The following is a 22,564-nucleotide window of genomic DNA, read 5'->3' as shown; positions in this document are numbered from 1 at the left end:
GGTAGAAAAGAGGCAGCTTGTCTGAGTAAGAGAGAAAATATTTTTTTTAAGTTGGGTTAAGAAAAAAAAAATTTTTTTTTAATCTTCTCAAAATGTTTTCCATCTTTTTACAATTTTGTACCAGTGATTATGGTACCAAGTACAATGAGTATTGAATGAAATATTAGTGAATTCAGTTATTAATTACTTCCTGAAGGTTGGAAAGAGTATTTGGTAACAGTTATCTCCCCCTACACTCAGAAATGTATATTCAGAATATTTCCTAGATAAAAATTTAAACAATTATTCAGTTTGAAAAGTTACATAAACTGATTTTAACACCTAAAAGAAAATGTAATGATATTTAGTGATCCAATCTATTTTGTTCAAGACCTGTTGGGGTTGTATTGAGAAAGAGGATAATCCCCCCAAGCTAGTAGGTAAAATCTACCAGTTAACATTTGTACTGTAAAATGCTGCGCTTTCTATGATAAATATTTGCTTTAAATCAGCTGAATTATCAACCACAAATTCTTAAAAATGTAACAAAGGTAGAGTGAAATTAAAGTATATTTAAATAAAAATAAGGTTAACAATGTTTAAATGTTGTGCTTATGAACCTGTGCTGTCAGTCCCTAAAAAGTTATTTTTTTAAAAGTGAATTAAAATGCTTAAATTTTAAAACTGAACATACAGAAGAGCTAGATTAGCAGCAATATTTCTGTACCCAACTGAAGTCCATATAACAAAATTATGTTTTTAAATTCACTTCAGCTATGTAACAAAAGGCAGTTACTTTGTGGAACAGACACCATGTTCTATGCTAATAAGGCTCAAAAGCAGAAAAGCAGACTCCATCAACAGTTGTGTTGCAAAGTTACAAAGTCGGTCCCACATTTACTACAGGACAAAAAAAATTCAGTTTCAGAAATACTATATAAAAAGTTTTCTTGGAAAAACTTAATCTAACTACAATAGCTTCCAAAAAGAAACTCCTGCTCATAATTGAGTGTTTCGCATTGAGTCCCTTTAATTTAATACTTTGTTTATACTGTTACTAATTAGAAAGCCAAACTTTTACATTTTATTTTATTCGCTATCCAAGCTACTTTTTGACGACTACATTCTAATAGTAAAATATTACATACGTTTAAAAAAACAACAACCTAAAACTAAAGTTATATCTATTAGTTTTTATAAATTTAAATTTTAAAACTAAATAATATATAGGCCCAGATCCTGAAATCACTCATGCACATGCTTCACTACGCATGTGAGTAGTTCCCTTGATGGAAAGTAAGCCTATGTATGAGTGCTTGTAGCATCAAGACCTTAACCATCACGTAGGTGATTTCAGGTACTCATCAATGAATTAAACCTCATTGGTTTATCTTTCTAATGAGAACAGGTGGTTTTAATAAAAAACAAATTATGTAGCACTAATAATCAAGATCCACTATAAAGATTTTATCACTGTATATTGCACAGATGCCAATTTTTATCATCTATTCATATAAGTAGCTGAAATTCACATTTATCAAAGCAGGCTTTTACTTGTCTCAATAAAGAGCTTATCACAAAACCCACATTTTACATAGGAATATAAAACAGACAGTGCTGCAATGCATTTATAACACACCCTATGCAAGGTGTGTTAGTTAACACTTCTAAATATTTTCTTTGCATTTCTGGATTTTGGCCTCTGTTTTCTGGCCTCTCGTTCAAACTTGCGGGAAGCCTGTGAGCGAGTCTTTACAAGGCAGGCAGTCCTGGTTTTTACAACCTGCTTGCTGTTCCGCTGCGCCGGTTTGCGCCCACGCCTAGGGTGTGTTATAATCTTTTTAAAGTCCTTATGGATGGAATCATACCTATTCTCAGGATCGTCATCATCCTCCTCCTCCTCCATTGGAACAGCCCCCGATTTAGTCTCTCCTTCATCCCCTGGGAAAAAAGTCAGAGAAATTTGACATAAGGATAAAACCAGCAATGCACATATAAATTTTCTATTATATGTGACCTATTGTGTCAATCACACAATTTAAAGATAACATGGTACTAAATATCACAACCCTACCTTAAAAAAAAAAAAAAAAAAAAAGCTATCTTAAGTATTCCCCCATACAATATCTAACAGTAGAAAGCTCTTTGAAGCAAGAGCCTTGTTAACATCTACTATTGTAAGTGGCAAGCAAATCTTTAATACCATATAAAATGAAGCCATAATCTGTATAGATTTTACTTTAAAATGCACAATAATTGAATGATCCATTCTTCAGGTATTTTAAAAATAAAAATTTAAGATTTTATTGTTCACGACTGGACCAAATTCACATAGACTGAAAAGATAATGGCAAATAAGCAACAGTACTATCAACTTCCAAGTATACAAGAGCTTGCTTACTCAGAACTGATCTGCCTAGTCTTCACAAGAACTATTTCAGCAGGAAAAGTTTCTCCTGCTGATCTACTTCCCTCTCTGTACTACCAAGGAAAACCACATGACACCCATCCGTCTTAAAGCAAGCACATTTATATATGAAGACTTATATTTTGAGAACTATGTTCATTAGCCTTAGAGCAACAATATCAAAATTCAGCTTATTATACAACATACCTCACAAATGCAGGAAGTTAATGTACCTATCTTATCTATTAAAACCAGAAGTCAACTTAAGCAGGAGGAAATTTTTTCCTTCCTTAAAATTACATATGAGAGAGGGGAGCGTCTTGACCCTGCCACCTACCTTTTTAGTTCACACTGTATTTTTTCCTTAAAATGTTATTAAGTCTTTTAAAAGTTGGCTTGCAAATGGAATTATAAAATGACACAAGAGTATCTGGCAATGTGTGCTAAACTACTTCCAGTATAGTCTATGGACATTCAGTCTACCCACTGAAAATTCATTTTTTAAAAACAAATTTCTGATGGTCCAGTGATGTCTAGCACTGTTACTAACAGACTGTTTTTAGTTAGACACGTTGATGCAGCTACAGAACACCAATGAAAAGAGGAATTGGTCCATAAGTGGTAAAGTAGATACTTCATATGGCTTTCAAGGTTCTCTAGTTGATGTAACATTGCCATAGAGTGGGAGCCAGCCAGCAATCAGCAGTAGGACTGAATATCAGGGGACCTACTAAAGAGCGGTGAAGTGTCAGTAGTTCTTGCATTCAATACTTCCCTCTGCTCGGTTAGTAGGAACATTCAACAGATATTGCTAGTGTGTTGGTGGATTACTTTTAAATTCCACTTGTAGGTCACTTTTAATATGTTAACACTTGAAGCTTCTCTTCCTTTAGAAGTCCACTCCACACACAAATTATTTTCTCCTCTGCTTAAAGTCTCTTAAGGCTCAATTCAATTCCAATGGGAATCAAAGGTGTAAAGAAATCCAAGGGAGCTGGACAAGTTCCTTAGTACCCAACTCTTAACTTCATGCCATCATGTGCTTGAGCCTCATCCACCATTTCCATATGCTTCAATTCCCCCACACACACACATACACACCCCTCCAATAACCTTTTTTAATCCACAGGTATAAGCTTCAGACGCTCTCTCATTCTTATTGTTGCCTGACCTTTTTTAAGGTTGATAATGTTTAGATTAATGACCAATTGATCTGACTGCAATAAGGTTCTTCCCCCAGAATCAGGCTACACAGAATTCACACTAAGGAGTTCGATATTTTGTGGGGAGTTTCAGGGTGAGTAACAAGCATACTCACACTGAGGGCAAAATAAAACCTTAGATACCTTTATTAAAATAATGGAGAAAGCTAGAAATGATCCAAGCCACATAAGATAAAGATAATACAGGATCAGGTAATCTGTGGTATCATTCTATGTATAAGCTTTAGAATTGCATGCTCACACCCTTAAGCTGGGGACAAATGGACCAACTCTGTCTCTGGCATGCAGTGTCCAATGGTACAAGTCCCGCAATGAGTTGAAGGGTCAAGTAGAAAAGAAGCAGACAGCAATGGAAGAGGCCCAGTGGGAAAGGGAAAGACCAGCCCCGGACCACATGGTGACTGCCCTGTTACAGGGCCTAAGCATCATCTGCTCATATGCTTACATGTAGCCTTTTTACCAGTATAATACTGAGGTGTACTTATTTTATATGTTAACATATTGATATGTGGGACTACCATTTCAGCGCATGATCATACCGTCATCCCTTGCTTAAGTGGATTTGCAGTTATTACTTCCATGTTCCTTGTAGTAGCACTTACTGGAACATTCTAGCTCCTACTGTTGAGCAAACGTCTTAGTTCCCCAAATCTAAAGGTAACCATTGATCTGTGCTAAGGGAGACGACCTACTTAACCACAGTTATGCTAACTTATGCTCCAGCTAATATCTTACAGGATATAGGCCTGTAGTCTTCTTGCATTACAGCAGAATAGAACAGAAGGCAAGCCAGTGCATATAATGGGGTGAATATCATGGGCAAACTTGCCCTATGGGCTACACTGCTACTTACTTCTTTACAATTTTTTGATATCATTCGTGTAATATGAGTCACAAAATGATGAACCGTTTTCCTTATAGGGTATCACTATTAGATTATTTGATGTAATTTTATGTAAGGACTTGGGGAAGAGGAGTCTCTCTTTAAACTGTATAAAATTCTTCACCTTGCACTTTCATGAAGCTGCAGAAATAATGTTATCTTGTACATTACCATTATGGTTTGTGGTATACTCCTCTACCATATACGTATGCTTGAATTCCTAAATGCTGCCAGACATTGAGATAATGGTTTAAGTTTCCATTTGTCACCCTTAGATCCTTGTCTGAGTAGTATCTTGAAGTTTATGGCCCGCCCATTTAAGGAAGAAAAACATTCTATATCTTTAATGCTATTCTCTTTACATTTTTATATTAAATGGCATGAACCTGTGTAAATTTAATAGCCCACTGAAAAATGGACTAATAGTACTGGCAAAAAAGTCAGGTATAGTGAAATCTTTTATTAATGCTCCACAATATTGACCTATATATCAAGCAGCTTCACTTTTGAAGCTCTGCTTAACAACTACTGTATATGTCATGTCAAATTGTGTAGTGGTCTTTTGGAGACTAAGATTTCCTACTAGCTAGGTAGATGATTGGAAAGATAAGAACTGTTGGGTAGAATAATCAGCAAATGAAAATTAGTAGCGACTCAGGCACCACTGTTCACTCTCACTGCCATAGGTGGTAAGAGAAATTGAGGGAAGGGCTACAGTTGCTTCACCCTTTCTCCCCGGCACTGTAGCATGAGTAGACACACAGCACATACATGGCTCCAAAAGACATTTCTAGTCCAAAGACTCCAATCTCACATGCATGCGGTGCATGCACAACTGCACTGGAATCCATACTGACACATACTCGAAGTATTGGTTACCCTAAAATGACCTGTTGAATTTGAATAATGGCTCAGTGTTAAGTAGCTCTTATAACACACCAAATCTCCTCTAAGGTATTCTTTAGGTGGAACACAAGAGAGAGGTACAGAAAACTTTATGTTAAAATTTGTGCTTACTGCATATTCAGAGCTGAATTAATCGCACTGATTCCAAATCAAAATAACTTAAAACAGGAAACATAGAATAGAACTGGAACTATCCGCAGTTGCCAGACTTTCTGAACAGTCTAAATTCTTTAAATAAGAGACCAGCGAAGAGCCTTAAATTTTTAATTTAAGAATGGTTAAATCAATCCATTGATACTAGGTATATTAGAAGCTCCTACATTAACAATGAGCATAAGATCATCTCTCCCTAAAGCAGAAGATTTAAAAAACAAAAACAACCCCTAAAAGACTGAATCTTCAGAATTTAACAACACCCATTATACCACTGCTTGTTAGGTAAATTAGCTTGTTCCAGCTCCACTCTAATTGTACATGAAAATCAACTTTTTTACAAGATTTCTGCCTAACTCTTTTAGATTTTGACCCTATTATAATCAGAATAGTAATATATGAACAAAATGTATCAGTAAATACTACTCTAAAAGCATTAGCTCAATATATTAACAAAACTGTGCTCTTTTATAGTGCCTTCTATCCAAAGATCTCAAAGTAATTTACAAACATTACTGAATAAAGTACCATAACACCCTTATGAAATTGGCAAGTATTCTCTCCATTTTACATATAGGGATAATAAAACACAAAGGTTCAATAATTCCCCTGAAGTCAAACTGTCTGTGGCAGAACTTGAAACAGAACTTGGGAGTTCCTGAGGTCTGTGCTTTACAGGAACATTGTCAACTTGAATTTTCTGAATTTTTTTAAAAAAAATTAATTTTCTGATACAGTCTCCTTTGAAATAGATTTTCGATTTTTTTGGTTTTGTTACTTTTTTGAGAAGGAAGACCAAAAAGCAACAATGCCCTCTCGTCCCCATCCTTCCCTCTCTGTGCATACTCCTGCCTACTGAATCTTCTGTTTCAGCTACAGTCTCACAAGTCATGGGGAAGGGTGTGAAATGCAGTGAAATCAACTACAGAAAGAAGTACTATAGAATGTCAATGGAAACTGTCTGGAAAAAGTTTCTCTCTCAGAGTAATCTTAGTAACAATAGTAGATATAAATTGTTCAGCTGGAAATGAAATTTGATAGTGTCCTTTTAGCCTCAAGATCACCCTTCCTCTTTATTTTTAGGTTCTCCAAGCCTAAAAGTTCCAGCTGTGCTGCTTTGAATTTTTTTTTTTTTTTTTTAAAGAATAAAGGACTAATCAGATGCTGATCAAAGGGTGTCCTCCCCTCAAGTCTGGGCAAGAAAAAGAATTAGCCCCCATGCTCTCAGAAGCACTTTTAAAATGCATAAAAATCTGCTCAAGTAATAAATAGCAGCCTGATAGACTTTAGCAACAGGTGTCACTTTAGTTAAATAAAATTACTAGAATCTATTTCATGGGAAACAAAGATAATCAGGCCCAATTTAAAAAGTGCACATGCATAACTATAGTTAAACCTCCAAAGGCCACATTATACCACAAGGCTTGATACTCTTCTCCCTTACATGACACAAAGCTAGAAGATCTGATGTGAGCTCTCCTGTTCTCTACTACCTAAACCCAATTCATGTTCTGTATTCATTAGGCAGACAAAAGCAACTAAGAATAGGCATAAGAAAGCCAACCTACAATGCAACCCACTTGGTATTACAGACTCTGGCTCCAGTTTTTCAAATCTCTTCCTAGAAAAGGTATTAAAATTAAATAAAAAGCCAAGGTGATTTGTAAATTAAGTTAAATGGCTGTTTGCCAAGTTTAGTACAAGTCAAATAACTGGTTGCAAGTGGCATCACAAAACATATGATCACATTAGAAAACAGGTTTTAGAAATATGGCTTAAGTTTTGGAATGCATAGTCACATTTATAGATATTTTCACTTAAGCATTTGCACTACTAGATTATTAAATCAATATGACTACCCAACTCATACTATCTACCTCCCCATATTAATATACTAATCAAATTGTAGACCTTTGCACACCTGAAGACTGACAAAATCCTGTGTTGGAGGACAGTATTAAGCTTTCAGTCACTGGCTTAATCTTCTGCTCATCACTGCTTCCATCGATTGCTGAATTCTGGTCATCATTTTCTTCCTCATCTGATGAGGAGGAACAGGTGATGTCATCCTTCTGTTTTTTAGAAATTCTTTTTTCCACTTTTAAGTTACCCTTTTTATTCTCCTTAGCGGAACTCTTTTTACTCTTTTTTTTATTGTCTTCATAAGGCTCCTCATCAGAAGAGGACAATGAGTCATTCTGTTCTTTTTTGGAAGTTTTCTTTTTGTGGCTTACTTTTTTCTTTTCTTTAGCTTCTATTCGTTTTTTATTCTGTTGAACATCTTCAGAAGAACTCTCCTCTTTCTTTGGGGACTTCTCAGCATCTGAAGATGAATCATTCTGCAACTTTTTCAATGTTCTCTCTCTCAAATTTCTCTCTCTCTTTTCCTCAACTGCCATTTCATTTTTACTCTTATTTTCAGAGGAAATGCAACTCTTTTTCTCTGGGGATGATTTATCTCCATCAGAAGAAGAACCATCTTGTTCTTTCTTATTTTTCTTTTTCGAGTTTTCTTTTTTGTTTTCTTTACCTTCTGTTCCTTTTTTATTCTTGGTTTTGTCTTCTGAAGAATCACAACTCTGCTCCTTCGCTGCAGACTTCTCAGTTCCATCCAAAGAAGAATCATTCTGTACCTTTCTCTTTTTCAAATTTCTGTTTTTCTTTTCTTTTGTTTCTGCTCTCTTTTTACCATCAGAAGAATGGCAACTCTCCTCTTTCTCCAGGGATGATTTCTCAGTATCAGATGATCCGTCATGCTTCCCCTTCGGAGTTCTTTCTTTTAAATCTCTGTTTTTCTTTTCATTGACTGCTGTCCCCTTCCTAATTTTTTTATCTTCAGAAGAATGATTAGTCTCCTCTTTCTCTGGGGATGACTTCTCAGCATCATCAGATGATTCAACCTGCTGTTTCTTCAAATTTATTTTTTTCTTACTAGTAGATCCTTTTTTATTCTGTTCTTCAGAAGAAGAATCATAATTCTCTTCTTTTCTGGGGTATTTCTTTTTGGCTTTTTTTGCAGACTCTATTTTACTCAAACTCTTTATCTCTCTTTCTAACTCAGAGTCATAATTTGAAGAATCTGAAGGGTTCTGTCGTTTCTTTTTTGCAGAAGTGGAGCCTTTAGTTGATTTGCCTTTTTTGGCAACTAAATCTGAACCAGAAGTGGAGCTTTTTCTTTTGCGCTTTCCATTCTCATACTTCACTGGTTGTTTCGTTAGATCATTTAAAGCATTCTTCTGAATATTATTGGATGTCTCACTATTGCTATCAATATCTGAGGAACTATGACTCATCATGGCTACTTCTTTAAGGACTGCTGGCATCTCATCTGAATCCGAACTTTGGTCCAATATGTCTGATTTTTTTGATTTAGAAAGCTTATTAGGTTTAGGATGATCAGTAGTATTGTCAGAAGAATTTCTTTTATCTTTTTTTCTCATTGACTGGGTTGATGATTTTTGCTTGCGCTTCTCACAGTATGCGTCATTGCTGTCCTCTTCTGAATTAGATGTTAAAGGATTCATGTCTGTTTGACGCCTCAGAGGTGTAGTCTTCACACGTGGAGACCTCCTGAGATCAGATTCCTCTACCAAGGGGACAGTTTCATTTTCAGGTGAGCGTTCATTACCAATGTAATGATTTTCTTTTCCAGAATCACAGTTTTCTGCCTTGGGTATTACATCAGCATTCTGATCTCCCTTTACTGGATTACTGTCTTGATCTTCAGCTTTAACTGGAGAATCAGAAAGGGAAACAGGAGTCAGTTTTACAAACAATTCTTTTCTTACTTTAGCTGATGCTTTTAACTTGGTACCTCCTTTAATGTCTTTTGAAGCTGTAGCACATTTTATATTAACATTTACTGTCTCCAGCTCTGTTGATGTACTTCCATTGCCCTGTTCATCTGCTGCACTCTGAGTTTCCATAGCCGATTCTAGAGTCTCAAAAATATCTTCAGGGACTGATGAAGGAACAGACACAATATCCATGTCTAAAGCCTCAGTACTATTAGGTTCATATTGAGGCTCTTCATTTGTCTCAGACTTTTTATCTTCACTGCTAGTATTCTTGTTTTCTGTTTGTTGTGTTGCTGGAACATTTTGGTCCATGGGCTCATTGTCAGGCTGTTCTGACACAGCTTTTTTCACTGACTTTACAGTGTCCTCTTTCAACTCTGCATGTTCCTTTCCTTCATCTCTTTTCACTTCATTTTTTTCTAGTTTAATATCAGTTTTTTTCTCTTTGGTATTCTTCTCTTTGATTTTAACATCCAAAGCTTGAATCTCTTGATTCAGACCTTCTTCTAATGCTAAATGAACTTTTTTTATGTCACTCAAAACAGATTTAAAAGCTTTCAGCTGACGTAGCTGTATGGTAGAGTTTATTTCTGAATTTTCTGCTGCCGTTTTCAAAAAACTTACAAAACTAGCGTTCATATTAGTTGTGGTCTCAACCAGTTTTTTTGTCTTTTTAAGCATGTCTTTTGGCACCATTAGTGCTTTATAGGAATAGGTTAAAGAACCAGAATATGAGTCATCTAATTTCTTTTCTTCTCCATTACAATTTGAAATATTTCTCTTTGGAGAAAATTTGAGTGTGTGATCATATATTTTACTTTTTTCACTCTCAACTCTGATCTTCTTCTTGTTTTGTTGCAATAACTGTTCTAAATTTTCAAAAACACTGTCACATGCAGTGACCAAGTCCAACAAAGGTTCTGGGTGGCAAATGTAGCAATGCCATTGGTTATTTTCATCCATTATGGCTGACAGCTCCTTTCGGCCCAGATTGCGCAAAATGCACTTTTTGCAGAAGGCATTATGGCAAAAGTCGCAGCAAATTAAATTTCCACCTTCAGCACACCATCTGAAATGATGATTGGGAAATGTTAAAATGCTACCCAAAAACAAATTACATTAATTATTTAGACAAATAAAGTTTAATTAAATCAAACTTTAAAAATTATCAAACAGTTATAATATTTTAAAGTTACTAATCAAAGGCAAAAGTTTCATTTCAAAAGATAGCAAGCAGATATCTACTAATTTAGAACATTATTGAAGCACAATAATTAACAAGAGACATCAAAAGGCAGTACATTAAAATGTTGAACTAACAGTTCAAAAAACCAGAAATATTCAAGTACAGCTCCAAAAACCCTTGCCTAGCCTCCATATGTTAGCAGGAGAACCTAAAAAATTGCCACATGAAAGAAACTTAAGTCTTCCCTGTTCAGTACGAGAATTAAAGAGTACAGTCTTTTGTAGTACAAAGATACAAACTGCACCTCCCTTTCTGACCTATATCACAGGTACAGGGCTACTGAGGCCCATTTTGCAGGGGTTCATGAGGTACTGGATGGGGTGGGGGGGAAAGGTTCCTGAACCGTGTATACTCAGTGTACGTAGGAGAAAATTTTTCTTTTTGGAACATGTCTGGAGCACATAGTCTGACCAAGACCAGAAAGTGAATGGGATAGAATAAACCTATTCTTGGTTTACTGGACAGTTACTGGACAGATGCAAAAGTTCTGAGTGGACCATATCTGGATAGCAATATGAGACAACATGGCCTCTGGTTGATGACATAATAGCAAGTGAGGGTTTTAGCTTCTACCTCATATATATGTTAGTGGGTTTGCAGTTTACAGACCAATACATCAAGATTTCTCTGGGAAAGTGAGCTTCAGTGGCCCATTGATAAATGCTATTTATGGGATAATGATCAGAAGACAAATATAAAGCTGGTGTTGGAAACTTAACTAAGTATACATAAGCTGATGTTTAGGTTTTAGTCATGTGATATTCAACTTTTAACCAACAGGGCTAAGTACTTGATTTCCTTATATTTATGTTTTCCTAGTTTGTACTAAAATTTAAAATTGAAATATCAACATAATATTATGGGTCTGTTGGCTGGACAGTGGGCATTTCATTATTGCTTTAATTGATGTGGGTAATATTATAGTGGTGTTTACATACTTACCTACACTGTTCATCCATTCCATCTGAATCACGGCTAATGTCATCGCTCATATAATATTTGTAGCAAGTCTGCAAGGGAAATAGGTGGACAAGGAATTTTTTTCAATTAAAGTGAGATGGAATTTCATAAATCTTTATGACTTAATCTAATGAATGCATTAAAGTCAGACTCTTAAAATGTTCTTAGAACTTCAGATCACTGTCTATAAATGAAAACTAGAAACCCCTTTAAAATTTTCTCTCTCATTTTCACCTGCTGTTTACAAAATTGTAACTAATTTAACAGTCTCCAAAGACACAGCAGCTCCCAAACAATGACTTTTCTGAATTGAATGGTACAAGCCTTATTTGAAAATTAAATGTGTTTGCCTTCTTTTGAAGGCCACAGTTTTTTTGTATTCTAAAACTTCCAAGTTGACTATTATTTTTTATATTCAGTTTTGGTCTACACTTATGTCTGCATAGCTACATTGGTCAGGGGCGTGGAAAGAAAAAAAGAACAAAACAAAACAAAATCCCTGACCAACATAGCTAAACCAACAAAACCCCCTGTGTAGCTGCAACTATGTCAATGGAAGAGGGCTTCCACTGATGTAGCTAATGTCAAACTGAAAGAAAAATTTCTGTTGGTGTAAGCTGCGTCTACACTAGCAGGCTACACTGGCACCACAGTAAGAACCAAAATTACATACCTTCATTGGAATGTAGAATTTTATTCAATCTATCATTTCAACCTCATGTTGTTGTTGATGTTAGCAATGCAACAATTAGTACAGGAACAGAGCTTATGAAATTACGCTTAAAACTTCTTAAATAAGATTTGTGTGCCACCAAAGGCTGCTAAACATTAAGCCCACTTGATTAATAGTAATGACTGCAGTTCCTGAATTTGTTAGGTCAAATTCTGAAGTCCTTATTCAGTCTTTATTTAAGTAGAGCTCCAGTGACTTATCAGTTTTCCTTGAATAAGGGCTGCCTAAAGACTGTAGACCAAATTCTGCCCTCACTTGCACCCACTGTCTTCGCAATCCTGAAAAACAGCTTCGGAATCTGCCTATATGTGGTGTGTGTGAAGTAATGATGCACCCTCACCTGGAATACAGAGTTCAATACCTGGTCATCCTATGTCAAAAAAAGTTATAGCAAAAACATGATTCAGAGACACACAACAAGAATTGTTAAGAGGCGCAGGAAAATTCCCGCATTATGAGATATTGAGAAGTCTGGCACTGTTTACCTTAGTTAGGAGACAAATAGAAAGGAAATGACACAGAGATAGAAAATAATGAAAGATATAGAGAATTCCTGATCTGTTCTCCCTTCTTATGATATTAAAAAACAAGGTGGCATCCAATGAATTTAAAAGAAAGGAAATGCAAAACTGATAAAAGTAAATATCACCTCACAATTAACCAGTAGAACTCACTGACACAAGGCATAATTGAGGTTAAGAGTTTAGCGAGATTAAAAAAATAGATTGGACACTTATACATGTAACAAGACTATTCAGAGTTACAATGGTAAGGATTAAAAAAAATCAAGAGTTTTGGAAAGGATTCAGAGCTTTACTGGGGACTGGAAGCAAGGTTCCTTGTGGACTGGTTATTCTGTAGCTACTTTCTTCAGAGTTTTTGTAATTTCCTCAGAAGCAGCTGGTATTGGCCCCATTGTCTGAGTCAGGATACTGGACAAGATGGACCTCAGTTCAGATCCAGTGTGTCAATTCTTAAGGATACAGTACTGGACTAACTAAAATACCTGAAGGCCAAATACAGGCCACATCACAGACCCTATATGCCACTCCATCAGCTTAAAAGCATTGACACAACAGGGCATGGGTGAATTCCCCCATTGCAGGCACAGCATTGGGCCAATGTAAGCCACCCTATACTGCTTCCTTAAAAGGCTTTAATGTAGGGGCATGATGGAATGGACATGGGCTGGAGGTGATCTACCCATAGTGATCAGTGCTACAGAATTCTGGACTGTGGTGCTGACCATTCACAGCCAGTGGGAAAGCTGCCATAAATTAGCATATAAAACCATAAACACCAAAATTAGAGTAGTTTCATGATATATTCCAAACTTATTAACACTTTAAAAATAAATTCCAAAGAAACCACAATAAATTAAACATTTGTGGTGTATAAGCTTTATCCGTGTAACTTCACATGTTAATACTTGCTTTTCCCTTTTCTGCTACCAGTTTCCTTGTTTATGTACATTGCAAAGTTTAAAAGGCTAACAAGAGAAAACAATACGCACAGAAAACAAGTAGTGATAGATCACTTTTTTTTTTTTTTTTTTTTTTTTTTTAAATAAGAAGGCTCATTGAGTACAATTCACTCATTACATACCTTACAGATAAGGACTTTCAGTGTAGGATGTCTATAGATTGAATCCTTTTGAAAATGGTTCACCTGTTGCCCACAGGCTGTACAGCTTACAATTCCATGCAGTCCTTCCTCTATAGAGGATTATAAACCACATATTAGTTTTTAAAAGCAATCTATGAACAATTATTGTGTTTCCTTGTTACAACATTTTGGTTTGTCAAATTATTTGTTTACTTCAAAACCCACTCTAATGCTTTACCACCCAGCTTTCGAGGAAACTTTCTATAACCACTCACCTTTTTCTAAAAGGCTAATGAAGAGTTTTTGGGCCATTATCTCCTTTCCGGATAAAATTTATCCAGGAGAAATGTCTTCCTTTGTGAGGTTATACATTTGGATTAAATTGTTATTTTATGAGGACATACCTGAATTGTCAGTAAAAATACATTTAATCATGGTCCTGCATTGTACAGTAAAATCGCTCAACTTTCAGTTATTCTTCTTCATAAAATACCATGGCAGTTTATAAATAAATATTTTAATTATATTTCCTTCAGATTTTTAAATTTATTTCTGAATGAGAAATAAGGAAAACAAGTCTATGAAACAAGTTAAAAATATAAATAAAATCCTCTCTGGTTTCGTGTGAAACATTATATAAGATCAAAATAGATTAAGACAATATTTTGTAGCAATTGTACAGGACACCTCCAGACCATTCTGCTCAACACACTGTCCTGGAAGTTCACATTTATCTTGTCATCTATAAATGTTTTCTGTATTTGAAATGACAGTTTGACAAAAATACACTTTGACCATCCTATTGGTAGCTACCACTCCAGTTTAGTCCTGTTTGCTGTGGTAGGGCTTCCACCTGTAGTGTGGTCTTTTAGTACAAACTGTTCAATTTAACAACTTTTATTCTTACTTATAAGCAGTGACGCTGCCAAGAAAAAGGGGAAGCCACCTGAGAAAACCCACAGCCACTGTTTTAAGTTGGTATCAAGCAGTAAAGCAAGAGAAGGCTGCTGGATGACTTATGTCAAATGCAACCTGCCCGCCTGTATCAATTCAGGAGGTTGTGAATCCAAGAAATGAGACTTCGTTTAAGGCTTTAAAACACATACACAGAATCAGGCACAAATACCAAAAAGAGTTCAGGAACCTACTGAACTTTTCCATAACAAAATACAGACTACTGGCAAAGATTCAGAGATTTTGAAATTGGAGACAGAGCCTTAAATGGACTCAGAGCCTGTTAGGCTTAAGTAAAGAAGAAGAAAGCTTTACAAAGAAAGGTGAAAACAATAAATCTCATTCAGAGTCAGAAAGTTTCAGCTGTTGGGTACATCAGAGTGGGTTAACAGACTTGAGAATATTTTGGGATTCTTAGAACAAAGTACTTGATATGAAATGGAAAGGGCATTTCAAATCCTTAAACCAACTTCAGGCTTAAGATGGGTTTTGTAAAATAGGTACAGCAAGACAGCTTTCCAGCCCCTGTTGTATACTCTTGGCTTTTCCTTCCTTTGGCTAACAAGAAACACATTTTTGTGACTGAAGGAAAATAAGTTATCTTATTTATGGAATTCTCTATGCTAGCACTTGAGTCCCGAACACCTCACAACAGGATATACAAGTTTGACTTGCTCAACCCCATTTTTTCCAAGAACTAGTCTAGAGGCAAAGATTTATGGTGTTTTATCCTGCAGAACTGCAGGTTATAGCTGGATCAGAATCAGTATATTATCCTTAATTTTGACAAGATGGTAAGATCTCTTAACTGACAATTCAGCTTACCAGGAAGAGGACAAGAAACATTTGGCTAGTATTTTCACTTTACAATCCTGTTCAGCACCACATCTATAAAAAGAATACATGAAGACCTGACTAATCCCAGGCCAGTTGCACCATTTCTGTAACTCCTCAAACATTTTGAAGATTTTATCCCTCCCATAGTGTCTAAACTGGTTCTTATAAAGGTCAGAACCAAAGAATAGGAAAAAGCTGTAGTTTTATAATATTATGGTATTGGCAGTAAAATTCCATAGTTGACATCCTGTTACCAAGGAACTCCATGGCCACTCAAGCCTCATCCTTTAGGACCTTAAGCTTGGTTCACTAGATTGATATGAATACAAACTGTGTGGCACGTTAGAGTGTGGAAAGCAGCTCTTGACAGAGGTGTGCCACTTTGAAAATAGTAATTAAAATCCTGAATTTCACCTAGAAGTTTCCTGGCTGCCAAAGCCGAGTATGAAATATATGTTTAATATTCTCTTGCTCACAAGGTAAATGCCACATCCTGTAGTAAGGGGTGTGCCAGATACAGCCTATTTCAATACTGTAGACTACTAGTATGGATGACCATGACAAGATCTGAATCAAAGAATATTGCCATTAGTATATCTGGTCAGTGATTTTATACTACATATGCTATTATCAGTGTTCTATTTTCATGAATATCAGAATATTCAAAACTCTGTCTTCTCCTCACAGAAATTTCACCAGATTTGCATGGTAAATAAATACCTGGCTATATCAATATTCTGACTGTTATGCTTGTTTTTATTCAAGCTATACTGCAAGGTTACAGTATTTTTTTAAAATAAAGTTACAAGGTCTGTGTTCTTGCTAAAATGGTTTACATTACCATCATTAAAAATATTTCAAGATAAAAAATGAGGCCATGTTTATCAGTACATCTGCAGGCAGCAAGAGTCTCAGAAACATTCAATTTAACCAAAACTTTTATGTGGGTGGAAAAGGAGGAATAGTTAAGGAAGACAGGAGCTAGATGGTTATGAGGCAATCACTAATTAAATACAGAGCCTTTCACAACTAGGTCACAAGACCAAATGTGGCCCAAGATGATAGTTGTCAAAAGTCATTATCAGCCAATGAGTGCTTGATGTCTAATGTAAGAGGAGTTGCTAGTCTCTGTCCATTACACAGTGGACAGGAAACAACACACAACACATTACCAAAACTGTCACATTTAGAAGACAGCCAAAGATACAATGGACACTATTCTAGAGCAGTGGTCTCCAAACTTTTTTGATCACACACCCCTATCAGTAAAAATTTTTGAGTACGCACCCCCCGCCGCGCCTGCTCTACCATTTTTGCTGAAGCAAAAAATAAAAATAAAAAAAAAAAGCCGCTCGGACTCCCGCCCGAACTGATGAAGCAAAAACAAAAAAAAGCGCTCCTCCTGCTGCGCACCTCCACTTTGGAGACCACTGATCTAGAGGTTAAGAGACGTAGTCCCTCCAAAATATGGTGGAAGCATACTACCATGTCAGCATGGGGAAAATCTGCACTGCCACAGCCTGTGCTATGCTTGTTTCATGGTTAGAACGAGGGTTTTCATTTCCAGGGGTACCAACTTGGCAGTTTTCACAAGTACTATATTCACATAAATATGTTAGAAAAAAATACAATTAAGTTTCCACAAAGTAATGAATGCTATTCACTATGTAAAATTTTACATAACACTGCACTGTTGTTTTTATAGTGTTTTGCAATCTGCACAGAGCAATCACTCACCCCTCAGCTGGACATGAAAAAGTAGAAAGCACCAGCAAAGACAACACAAAGGCCTTCTCTATACACAAAGTTGCACCATTTTAATTAAAGGTGTGACACTGCACCAATTTATCATCATCCCCTTTACACACATTAATATTATCACACCTTTAGTTAAACCCATGCATCTTCTTAGTTCATACAAGCTTAATGATTCTGAGAGAAAATTAATATCTTTTGGAATCAAAACCATGAAGGGGTTCCAATGTGAAACAATATAGAATTTCCAGGAAGAGACATGAAAAACTGTAGAGTTTCTGCAAAACTATCCTCTCCACATCCCACTCATCCCTTGCATGCATTGGGACCTATAGATATTTCTGCAGGAAATATATCATGTAAAGATGACATGAAACATTGCAAAACAGAAGGTTACTACCGCAAAAACTGAGTTGTCCAAATGCATTACCGCTGCAGAACCACAATGTAGGAATCACATACCACGCTCAGGAGCCAAGAAACCTTTAACAGTATAACCATTATAGGGCCCTTGGATCTGAGCATTCTAGAAAATACTACTATAAAAGGTCACATAACCCTTCTACCCATTCTCTGACCCTCACTCTTCATGAGTATTTATAGACTCTGAAGAAGGAAGGGCTGATATATGACTCTTCAGAAGCAATATATTAGGAAAACTCCATTTAACAGAAGGTAACCTTCTGTAGGGAGTACTTATTTTACTCCTGAGGGAATTCTGCACCACTGTGCACACGCAGAATTCATGTCCTGCACAGAATATTTTATTCGCCACAGAAAATACATTCTGCCGAAGAAGTCCTGCAATTACGTCTTTCACCCACCTGGAGCTGCTGTGGCGCCGGGACAGCAGCTGCTTCCAAGAGGGCGCAGCCTCAGCTGCACATAGGGAAAAGAAGAGGCTGTGTTCCTCGTAGACCCTGCCTGTGGGCCCAGGTCAGGAGGCATGGGATATGGGTGGACGGACAGCATGGGGCACATGGGGCTGCTGGGGCCGGGGGGGTGTCACAGACTGGGATTCAGAAGGGCTGATGGAGAGAAGACTGGGGGGACACTGAATGGGAGGAGGGTGCAGGATAACATGGAAGGGGAGTGGCTGAGTGGGGATGCAGGATAATTTTCAAACACTCTCTGTAATTCGGTTTTCTTTCAGGCCACTGATAACGTTAAATAGCATAGGGCCAAGAACCAGTCCCTATGGGACCCTACATAGAAAAAACACCTGCCTGATGATGGATTCCCCATTTACAATTACATTTTGAGACCTATCCGACAGTTTTAATCCATTTAACATGTGCCACATTAAAAAACCCCTAAAATGATATAAAATCAATCAAAATGTTGTATGGTACCAAGTCAAATGCGTTTCACAGAAGTCTAGTACATCAAAAGTATTACCTTTATGAACCAAACTTCTAGTCTCACCAAAAAAAAAAAAAAGAGGAGGTTACATAAATGTAACTGGAGGTTCTTTGAGATGTGCGGTCCCTATCTGTATGGCACTGAAGGGTTATATAAATGCACCATGCATCCAGAGCCAGAGATTTTGAAAGTTGTAGTGTCCATTGGTCCATGCATGTGCCCTTGCTACACCTCATGGTTTCATCTGAAGTGATAAAGGGCGGGGCGGGGCGGACCGACCACGCCCTCAGTTCCTTCTCCATCGCAAACCAAGAAATCTACAGCAGAGGAGGAGGAGGGTGGGACTGGAATACAGATAGAGACCACACATCTCAAAGAACTCCAGTTACATGTAAGTAACCTCCTCCTCCTCTTCTTCAAGCGATGGTCCCTAGTGTATTCCACTGAGGGTACCTAGCTAAGAGGAGGGTGTGAAGATGATGATGGAACCGTGGAACGGAGAACAGCTGCACCGAATGAGGCATCCGTCGCAGAGTCTCGCATCAAAGCGTAATGGGAAGAGAATGTATGTACTGAACTCCATGTGGCCTCCCTACATATGTCCGTAAACAATATGTCATGAAGCGCAGCTGTGGGCAATGCTTGCGCTCTCATGGAGTGGGCTTGTACCCCAAGGAGTGGAGACAGTTCCGATAACTGATAATAGGGTGTAATGCACCCTGAAACCCACTTAGAAGCCTTCTGAGTGGAGATTGCTTGCCTTTAAGTCTTCCCACTCTAACGATAAAAAGTCTAGGACACTTTCTGAACGATTTCATCCTCTGCAGATAGAAAGTCAGGGCCCAGCAGATGCCGAGGGAGTGAAGGTGGTATTCCGTTGCTGAGGCGTGAGGTTTTGGAAAGAAAGAGGTTAAGCGTACGAACTGGTTAAGATGAAAGCAGGATACCATCTTTGGCAGAAACTTGGGGTGCAAGCTCAGGGAAATTTTGTACTTATGAATATGGTAGAGGGGGAAGGTCTGCCATCATGTCCCTCAGTTCGCCAATCCTTCTCGCGGCAGTAATAGGTACCAGGAAGGCACTCTTCATGAAAAGGTGAGACAGGGAGCAGAAGGCCAGAGGTTCAAAGGGCTTTTTCATCAATGCCAGGAGGACAAGATTGAGGTGCGATGGGTTCAACAGGAGGATAAGTCCATAGGAGGCTCTTCCAAAACCTGGTAGTCAGGGGGGTGAGTAAAGGGAGTGCCCTACCACAGAGGGGTGGAAGGCACTGATAGCGGCTATGTGTACCTTGATGGAGTTGAGAGTGAGGCCTGACATCTTCAGGAAGAGGAGGCAATCCAAAAGAAGAAGGATGTCCACATATTCAGGAGCAAGACCCCTCTGTCAGGCCCATGATGTGAAATGCTTCCATATGGCCCTATAGGACCACCTTCTAGGCTTCTCTCTGCTACTTGAGAGGATTTCTTGTACTGCTGATGAACATTCCCGCACTACTAAAGATGTCCATCCAAAAACCAAGCTCTGAGGTGAAGTCTGTAGATCGGGATGCCGGATCCTCGTGCCATGTTGAATGAGGAGTTCCAGGAAAGTTGGCAGCAGAAGCTGGGAACACGCTATTGTGGAGAAGAAGGGGAAATCAGAACTGGCAAGACCAGAACAGGCTGATCAGAATGACAGTCACTCTCTCCCGTCTGATCTTGTGTAGGACACGCCTCAGGAGCAGTAGGGGAGGAAAGGTGTAATAGATCTGGTCCAACCAGTGGAGGGCAAGGGCATCGCATTGGGAAAGGGCACCAAGTCCCCCCGCCAGAGCAGTACTGGGTGCATTTGCTGTTGGCATGGGAGGCGAAGAGGTCCAGGTAGGAGTCCTCCAGTAGTCGAAAATGTTGGTGATCACGGAGTCGTGGAGCTCCCATTCATGGTCAGTCATGAATTTCCGGTGAGAGAGTCTGCAATTACATTCTGCATCCTGGAAAGATATGCTTCTAACTAGGAATGTAAATAGGGTTTAAAAATAGTAACCGTTAAAACTATTAAAATTCTATCGGTTAAATGGTTAGCCGTTAAGGATCCACATAGTCGGGGAACTAGGGGTGCGGTGGGTGCTGCAGCGCCCCCAAGTCTTATGCTGGGCCCAGCTGCTGGCCCGCGCTGGCAACGGAGCCTGGGATGCGGGGCGGCAGCAGAGCCCCTGGACGCTGGGCTGGAAGCTGGGATGCTGGGCAGCAGCCGGGATGCCAGGCGGCAGCGGAGTTTAATCATAGAATATCAAGGTTGGAAGGGACCTCAGGAGGTCATCTAGTCCAACCCCCTGCTCAAAGCAGGACCAATCCCCAACTAAATCATCCCAGCCAAGGCTTTGTCAAGCCTGACCTTAAAAACCTCTAAGGAAGGAGATTTCACCACCTCCCTAGGTAACCCACTCCAGTGCTTCACCACCCTCCTAATGAAAAAGTTTTTCGTAATATCCAACCTCAACCTCCCCCACTGCAACTTGAGACCATTACTCCTTGCTCTGTCATCTGCTACCACTGAGAACAGTCTAGATCCATCCTCTTTGAGTCGGCAATGTGACGTGGCCGTGAAAAAAGCTAATGCGGTCTTGGGATGCATTAGGCGAGGTATTTTTAGTAGGGATAAGGATGTGCTGGTTCTGTTATACAAGGCACGGGTGAGACCTCATTTGGAGTAGTGTGTGCAGTTCTGGTCTCCCATGTTTAAAAAGGATGAACTCAAACTGGAACGGGTACAGAGAAGGGCCACTAGGATGATCCGAGGAATGGAAAACCTGTCGTATGAAAGGAGACTCGAGGAGCTCGGTTTGTTTACCCTAACCAAAAGGAGGCTGAGGGGGGATATGATTGCTCTCTTTAAATATATCAGAGGGATAAATACCAGGGAGGGAGAGGAATTATTTCAGCTCAGTACTAATGTGGACACGAGAACAAATGGATATAAACTGGCCGTCGGGAAGTTTAGGCTTGAAATTAGACGAAGGTTTCTAACCATCAGAGGGGTGAAGTTCTGGAACAGCCTTCAGAGGGAAACAGTGGGGGCGAAAGACCTCTCTGGCTTTAAGATTAAGCTTGATAAGTTTATGGAGGGGATGGTTTGATGGGATAACGTGATTTTAGTCAATAGGTCAATAACGTGCCATCGCTGGTAATTAGTAACAATGGTCAATGATGGGATATTAAAAGTTACTACAGAGAACATTTTCCGGAGGGTCTGGCTGGAGAATCTTGCCCGCATGCTCGGGGTTCAGCTGATCGCCATATTTGGGGTCGGGAAGGAATTTTCCTCCAGGGTAGATTGGCAGAGGCCCTGGAGGTTTTTCGCCTTCCTCCGCAGCATGGGGCAGGAGTCGCTTGCTGGAGGATTCTCTGCGACTTGAAGTCTTTAAATCATGATTTGGGGACTTCAACAGCTGAGTCAAGGGAGAGAATTATTCCAGGAGTGGGTGGGTCAGCTTTTGTGGCCTGCATCATGCGGGAGGTCAGACTAGATGATCATAATGGTCCCTTCTGACCTTAAAGTCTATGAGTCTTTGGAACCCCCTTTCAGGTAGTTGAAAGCAGCTATCAAATCACCCCATTCTTCTCTTCTGCAGCCTAAATAATCCCAGTTCCCTCAGTCTCTCCTCATAAGTCATGTGCTGCAGCTCCCTAATCATTTTTGTTGCCCTCCGCTAGACTCTTTCCAATTTTTTCACATCCTTCTTGTAGTGTGGGGCCCAAAACTGGACACAGTACTCCACTGGA

The 22,564-nt window shown here is 38.5% G+C and overlaps 1 protein-coding gene across 1 annotated transcript in view; it reads right to left on the bottom strand.

Annotated features, from left to right (window-relative positions):
* ATRX (ATRX chromatin remodeler) overlaps positions 1–22,564 on the bottom strand; it is a 129,941-nt gene that overhangs the window by 79,375 nt on the left and 28,002 nt on the right. Inside the window, exons 8-11 of the mRNA XM_065410527.1 lie at positions 13,893–14,002; positions 11,537–11,604; positions 7,473–10,417; positions 1,848–1,920 (exon numbers count right to left, since the gene is read on the bottom strand). Coding sequence (XP_065266599.1) covers positions 1,848–1,920; positions 7,473–10,417; positions 11,537–11,604; positions 13,893–14,002 — 3,196 coding nt within the window. The remainder of the gene's footprint in view (positions 1–1,847; positions 1,921–7,472; positions 10,418–11,536; positions 11,605–13,892; positions 14,003–22,564) is intronic.

The sequence above is a fragment of the Emys orbicularis genome, chromosome 9, assembly GCF_028017835.1.
Source record: "Emys orbicularis isolate rEmyOrb1 chromosome 9, rEmyOrb1.hap1, whole genome shotgun sequence".
Classification (NCBI taxonomy): domain Eukaryota; kingdom Metazoa; phylum Chordata; order Testudines; family Emydidae; genus Emys; species Emys orbicularis.
Note: the sequence above shows the minus strand (reverse complement) of the source record. Positions and strands in the feature narration are given on the sequence as shown.